The sequence below is a fragment of the Ammodytes marinus genome (genome assembly GCF_949987685.1).
Source record: "Ammodytes marinus genome assembly, chromosome: 5".
NCBI lineage: Eukaryota > Metazoa > Chordata > Actinopteri > Uranoscopiformes > Ammodytidae > Ammodytes > Ammodytes marinus.
The window spans coordinates 27139922-27147415 of record NC_137234.1 but is presented as its reverse complement, the minus strand read 5'-3'; the positions used below and the strand labels follow the sequence as shown (position 1 = coordinate 27147415).

General features: G+C 39.8%; 1 protein-coding gene across 1 annotated transcript in view; it reads right to left on the bottom strand.

Moving 5' to 3' along the window:
• The window catches only part of kiaa1549la (KIAA1549-like a), a gene marked incomplete at both ends in the record, with an annotated part of 83869 nt that overhangs the window by 5773 nt on the left and 70602 nt on the right, over nucleotides 1-7494 (bottom strand). Inside the window, 3 exons of the mRNA XM_080028235.1 lie at nucleotides 1425-1557; nucleotides 2763-2983; nucleotides 4333-4457. Coding sequence (XP_079884361.1) covers nucleotides 1425-1557; nucleotides 2763-2983; nucleotides 4333-4457 — 479 coding nt within the window. The remainder of the gene's footprint in view (nucleotides 1-1424; nucleotides 1558-2762; nucleotides 2984-4332; nucleotides 4458-7494) is intronic.

Sequence of the window (7494 nt, the reverse complement as noted above, 5' to 3'; positions counted from 1 at the left end):
TGACAGTTTGAAAAAAACGATCATTTAAAATGTTAACCCAACAACAACGCAGCACATAGACACACATGTAAAAGAACACACACACACACACACACACACACACACAACCATGTAATATGATAAGATAACTATAAATACAGAAAAACACACATGCTCCTGCACAAACACACTCTGGTCTCTTTGTGTCGTTTTTTTTTTGAACAGTCAGGTGCATCCAAGGCTATTACCCGCTATCTAGCCTCCCATCTGAAACCATGAATAGGCTGTAATTATATTCAGAGTCATTGACATTCAACTAGGTATCATGGTCGCTGCTGTAACCGTGGTGCAGCAGAAGCATAAAGAGATTTCACTCACGCTAATTCTATCTGTCCCCATGTTATCTCCTCCTCTCTCTCACTCTTTCTTCCCTTCTTTATCTTTTGTAAAAAAAGGAAATCTAATTTCTTCTTATCTTTTATTTTTTTTTACATTTCTTCCATTTCCACCCGTCTCTATCTTTCTGTTGTGTGCACGGTTTTGTGAAGTTGGTCCAAAGGTTATTTAGTTAATCCTTAAGGTGTGAGCTGGGAGCATCAGAGGGAGAGAGGGAAAAAGGGAGAGAGAAGGGACGGGAAAGGATTTAAGTCTATAAACGCTCAGAAGATTATTCTATTAGTTTGACAAAGTGACAGAGCTTTAGTCACGTGAGCCATTTGGAAGCTTCATCACTGTATGACTCACCTGGTCAGAGGTCAGACTTGAGCTGCCATAATACATTTTGAATACAGTATGAATAATTTGAAGTCTTACCACTGGGGTATTTTCCCTAAATATCTCCTACAGTAAGTCACTCGCAAACTCTTACCTCAAACACACCCCTTGGCTCTGGTTAGAACATAAAGGATATGAAGGGTTGCTTGAAAGTTTTAATTTTTTATTTCCTTGCATCTGAATTGTTCTTTTGTTAGCACTTCTGAGCTTAAAGACCTACTTCACCGGTGGGAATATGAAGGTGTATTGAATTCTGAGATCCTATGTAGTACAAATGTGCAAAAAAAATTGAAATTGGTTCATCCTAGCCTGAGAAAAGGCAGATAGAGTGTTTTATGGTCTCACTGTCTAACCCTACATTTCTCTTACTGTGACATCACAGCATTTATAGCCTGGTACCACCCGCCTACCTACTTCCGCTCAATTTTCATTTCCCTTCAGTAGTCAGTCTGGGTCCGCGGTATATTCGCGATTTTCTCCTTTAGATGTTTTACCTTTCCAATCAGCGAACAGAGGGAGTAGCTTAGAACAATGACGTGCGCCAGCTTCAGTTGCAGAAGCCGGTGCCTTAATGTAAGCTTTGTGAACACAATACACCAAGATAATCAACTTTTGAATGTTTTGCTTTGATTGGTAAGAAGGTCCAGGACTTGTCCCAGTGAGTTACTCACATCGTAGCCATTGTTCCTGATGCCTCTTCTGGATCTCTCCCTGAGCACCAGAAGGTCCATCTCAGTCTCCAGGGGGCTGGGGCTGCTCAGAGACTGACGGCTCCAGTAGGTGGGCTCTCGTGGGTGAGAGTACCTGATGGAACACATGGAAGAAAAGACACTGAAACTTGACAGTGGTTTTAAATTTAAGATGGCTGAAATTAACCCAAGCATGTGCCCATCATGCATAGACTGTTGTCTTAATGTTGTGATGTCCTGTTGTCCTAATGTTGTGATTTTATTGTGTTGTTGTGTTGTTGTGTTTTACTGTTGTAAAATCGTGTGTGATTGTTTTTATACTTCTGTGTTAGGTTTTCCTTTTGACAGAGATGTTTTCCTCTGTTTCCTGCCCAGGGACTACAGATGAAAATTAGCGTATAGCTAACTCTGGTGCTGCTAATGAGCTGTGCATTGTCCCTGCTAAATAAACTAATAAATAAACTACAGCTCAGGGCCATTCTTTAGCTAGTTCTGATGACGCCCTACATTTTTTTTTCAAAGTGTTCAAACCTAACACACTCAAAAGGTGCTCCGAGGAACTTTCAGTTTGTGTTAATTCTTGCACCCCCTTTTGACAAAAGCGGTAGTGTTTTTACTACGCCAGCTGTTGTTCCTGGCTGAGCATACCCATAACAAAGGCATCATCAGGAAAATTACACTGTTAAATACATTTTTAAAAGTTCCTGGTAGCACCTTTAAGCTAGATTTTCTTAACTGCAACTATAGCATTTGAAAAATCTTAGAAGAAATAAAAATTAGTATATGTGTGCTTTACAATATTAATGTGCTGGCTAACTATCACCCTTCAATACTCCATCCTTATGTGTTGCTTAGCAACTCTGCTCCACAGGGAAACCTCTACAGTACATCTATGAATCTACTGTAGTTGGAAAATTATTTATCCAGCGGTTAATCATTACTGATCAAATAAAAGGCGAACATTTATCAAACTATTTCATAAAACTAAGATTAATTTTGTCATTTGCAATGCATTTAATTTATTAAATTATTGCTCAATCATGATGAAATTAAATGCAACAAAAAAAAATGTTTTAATGATGAAATAGGATTTAGCCTTGATTGTGAAGTCTAATCCTTGTTTTGAATCATCAAATTTATTTCGTAACTGTCATTCGGTAAGATAATTTGCCATAGAAAGCCAACATTTTAATCGATTTTTTTCTGGTTGGTTCTTTTAAAATGTATTAAAGCATCGGCAGAGAGCATTAAAGCCCGTGATTAAAGGGAGATATTTTATGAATTTTATTGAATTAAACCATGATTAAATCTTTTGCGTACCTCTTGTGACACCCTGCGAAGGAGGCCCTCTTCTCCTCAGCGGTCATTGGCTCCTTGACCCCGTTTTCGTGCCGGCCGTGCCTGGTGTCGCGGTGACCATAACCACGGCTGCCGCCCTCGGACAGCGAGAACTCTCCGTAACCCTTCCGCCGGGCCTTCTGCCGCAGTTTGTTCCTATAGTGCTCAATGTCTGACTTCTGCTTCAACCCGCTGTGGGAAGTCTGCAACAGCAAAGAAAATCCATCAAGTATTGATTTCATGTGATAATATTTCTCCTGGCTCCACATGCTTAGTGAAAAATCAACTGAGTATTTTTTATCATTATTTTTTCATGGTTTCATATCTTTGTCTTAGTTTTGTTTGTCTTTTTCTTTCTAGAGCTCAATTGGTTCCTACAACCATTCCTACAGTGTCGAGCCCTTGACATGATATTGTTCTGCTAATGTAAGGCAAGGCAAGGCAAGTTTATTTATATAGCACAATTCAGACACAAGGCCATTCAAAGTGCTTTACAGGGGCAAGATTTAAATACATAATACACATTAGAAAAGGGAATGAATAGAAATAAAACATTTAAAAGCTAACGAGTAGAAATAGAACATTCAATGTACAGTACACCAATCAATGGCAGATGAAGTGGGAAAAAAGCGGAAACTCCCAGAGGGGATTTTCTGGTCTTATGTTAATAGATTAAGAGATCATTTATCATGAGCTTGGGTATCGTTGTCTCGGCTGCAGAGAGGTGCAGACAGAGCGGTTGAGTGAAGTGAAGGGGAGGTATAGAGTGTCATGTAGCTGCGCGGAATGAAAGGGGACTGTAGGGTTGAGGAATAAAGAGGACAGGGGCCACCAGTGCAAAGTGTCCCAGACCAAATGTTCTGATTCAGTCTAGGAGGGGCAGGATAACAGATGCCTGATACTCCAAATGTGTTCATTTGAGATTGTTTTATACTGGATGTTACTTTAGAGTCTAGACTATTGATTGTAACTACCAATGACACACTATTCAATATTTCAGAATGGATATTGTTAGAATTTAACTTAATATTTGAAGCAAATTACTTCAACCATGTATCAAATACCAACCATGTTTCAGCGTGTTATGTTACTATTTTTTATTTTTTTTGGCTTAAGCTACAACACAGTTATTCCAACAACCCTAATGACATCTGTATTTGTAGTAGCCCCCAGCGGAACAAGTTCCCCTGTTTGAGACACTGGCCTTAACAGTTTTAAACATAAAGATGAGCTGAACTGAATAGTATCTGCCACGATAAAGAACATGGCCACCGAATGCTGCTGTACTGTGTGTGTGTGTGTGTGTGTGTGTGTGTGTGTGTGTGTGTGTGTGTGTGTGTGTGTGTGTGTGTGTGTGTGTGTGTGTGTGTGTGTGTGTGTGTGTGTGTGTGTGTGTGTGTGCGTGCGTGCGTGTGTGTGGCTGTGTGTGTGTGTTTGTGTATGTGTGTGTGTGTGTGTGTGCGTGTGTGTGGCTGTGTGTGTGTGTGTGTGTGTGTGTGTGTGTGTGTGTGTGTGTGTGTGTGTGTGTGTGTGTGCGTGTGTGCAGACTCACCTCCCCGTTGAGGACCACAGAGTCTTGGCTGTGTGAGGAGGAGGAGGGGTAGGAGAAAGTGGGCTGGGCTGTCATGGGTTTGATGGTGATGAGACGCAGAGAGCTTGAGCTGTCCTCATACAGGTCTGGGAACAAAAGACAGAGAGACAAAAAGCTTTAGCGACAGTCAGTAATACAGAGACAGTCATTCCAGGAAGCTGTAGCGTTGCAATCATACAAATGATCACAAATTTCACTTGTTCCCACATTATTCACACAGCTATTTTGTTCAGTCATTTGAGCATAATTGCCAAAATGTCGGGCAAATCTTGCACATTTCTGGCATACTGTGAATTGATTTAATTTGACCTTCCCACCATCCACAATACTTTTTTGATATATCTTTTGTGTCTTACCCTCTGTTGGTGTGCCTTTAAGGTTGCCTTTTATGCTTGATAGTTTTTTTGTGAACACCCTCCGTTGGTCGTTCTGCAGTAGGGAAGTTTAGCTCATTTACATTCTCCATCCATATTCTTAAATATAAAGCTAGGGCCAGTAACCGTAAGCGTAGCCTAATATTTATGGGAGAGTAAGAATAATGGCATTGATTCACACACTAAACCATCTGCCATAAGCCCAATTAACCTCTTTGCCAAAATGACATTGTTTCCTTGGACACTAGTATTTGTAGTTCTGTATATATATTATCATATCTTTGATGTTGGCTGTACGCAGCGTTTTGCTGCTGTATTTGTGTTGTGCTGCAAATAGTTGTTTTATTTATTTATTTGAGATAACTGAGAGCAAGCAAAGCTATTTGCTACAGATTATTGTTTTTTGCATGTGACTAAGATTTTTAAAAAAAGAAGAAGGATATACAGATATTCTTCTAGGTACTGAATAACGTATAATAAAAATATAGCAGAAAATACAAGACACTACCTGTCCCTGGTAAATAATACATGTGCTCAAAGTCTTATACAATACAGAAATAACCAAACTATCTAAGAACCTAATAGGCGTTTGAAGAGAGAGAGAGTGTACAGATGTAATAACATCAGCTGAATGGTGTCCTCTGCATACACTATATGAAGCTCTCTGAATTGATGTGTGTCCACTGTGACTCACTGCTATGACTGACATCATATATGGCAGCCTGCATCCTTGTAGGGCTACAACAGTCTGCTATTGACTCAGTTCCAAACCCCACACTGTCACCATTCATCTTGACTAACAGGTCAGCCTGCTTTAATTGTTGCTGTTCCTTGCATCACCTATCAGTGTGACAGTGAAGGTCAGGGCTTGTGGCGTCACAAACAGCAGGGGGCTCTGAACCAGATTGGAAACCACGACACTAACATGTAATTACCATGCACAGAAGTGGGGCTGTGCCATAAGACCATTTGTTCTACTGTCATAACAGATGCTGCACACCGTCCTGTTGTTTTCATCAAACATGAAAGGGGGTCATGTAGAGTTCACTGTTTCTTGTTTCTGTTTATATTCACAGTATTTGGTTGGCTACAATACTGGAATATAATGATTTGACTTTACATTAACTGATACTTTTTCATGTCTTTTTTCAAGAGCATATTGTCCATTGTGACAATTGAAAATGTGCAAACAACCACTTTGCCCTGGATGATCATTGCGTTATGACTACGATTATCTAATGACTGCTTATATAGTGTGAAGATAGGGGCCGCAAAGTCTGTTTGATTTTGTAAAGGAACTAGGGAAAGGACATAAAAATGCTTTGTATTTTTACTGAGCAGATTACAGGCAAGCCATTCAGAGTAATATGAAAGAAACCATGAGAGCAACTAACATTGTCCTCCCATTTAAATCTGACTGACTAATGAGATGTAGTGCTTCAGTATGTATGTGTCTGTTATCGGCGTTTGTTAATATCATTACACAGACTACAGATAATACGGCAGCGGGAAATGAAAAAAACACTACATTAAAAGTGTGCACAGTTTCAGTTAACTGTATAACTCCTTATAACAACCACCGTTATCAAAACCAACACTACTGATATGAAGCATTTGAACAGAGCTCCACTGTCCGTTTTCTTTTTTTTTAGTTTTCTCCTCTAAAAACAGTTTTCAAGTTCTCTGGATACAGTAGTGAGAAAAATAAAACAATCACTCATCCCCTCCTCTTCTATTGCGGGTATTTATTCACTCGCTTGCATAAACACTATAAATCACACAAATGACTGTGAACATTGGCTCGCTGATGCGAAAAGAAATTGAAAAAATCACAAGCGTCCTTGAATGTCGCTGAACAGAAGTAACGTTGCAGAAGTCTGCAGAGCTGGAAAAAAAGATCTGCCTGGTCTGTTCAACAAGTCATATCCAAGACAAAGTACATTTACCACCACCACTGATACCTGCTTCTGCACGGAAAAGCTAGCCTGGCAACGCCCGCCTTCATACTTCCACTCAATTTTCATTTCCCTTCAGTACTCAGTCTGATTCTGCGGTATATTCTTAGGTTTTCTCCGGACAGATTTTTGGCGGGCCAATCAGCAAACAGCGGGAGTGTCTCAGAAGCCGATGCATAACATCACGTCACGACCAAACATTATGCGATTGGTTGGCAGATCCAGAGTAGAACTGGGCAGAGCCAATAGTTTTAAACTTCAACAGACACCCGCCTTCAAGTGAGTGAACGTTTGTCAACTGAGCGATTCCAGACCTTCTGTACAAATGAAATTAAGTATGGTGGTCTGGTAGGACCAAGCTACGGAAAAGCACCACCAGCTTACAATCCAGTGGAATCATTGTCAAACTTTTCTTAGGGTTGTGAGATATATTCAATTGGCCACTGAAGATTATTTTGATATACTATTAAAGAGGCGTGGGTTCACAGAAATACTACGTATGTCAGACCAATGTCATCAAATTAAATGAGAGCTATGAGCGAGACTTTGACTTATCTTTTTTTTTAAACACAGAAAAATGGCAACCTAGGATGAAATATAAAGCAAATCTGAACATGTTTCTTTTAGTGTGTTCCTCGTGGATCTGGTACCGCACTTTCAAATAACTTCCAATGTAACGTTTTATAAGGTATAACTTGACTTCAGAAAGACTTAAACAGATAGAATATGTAGTATGCACACAGTATTGGTTTTGTGTCAAAGTTAGTTTGATAATGGTTTTCTGTATGTACTGT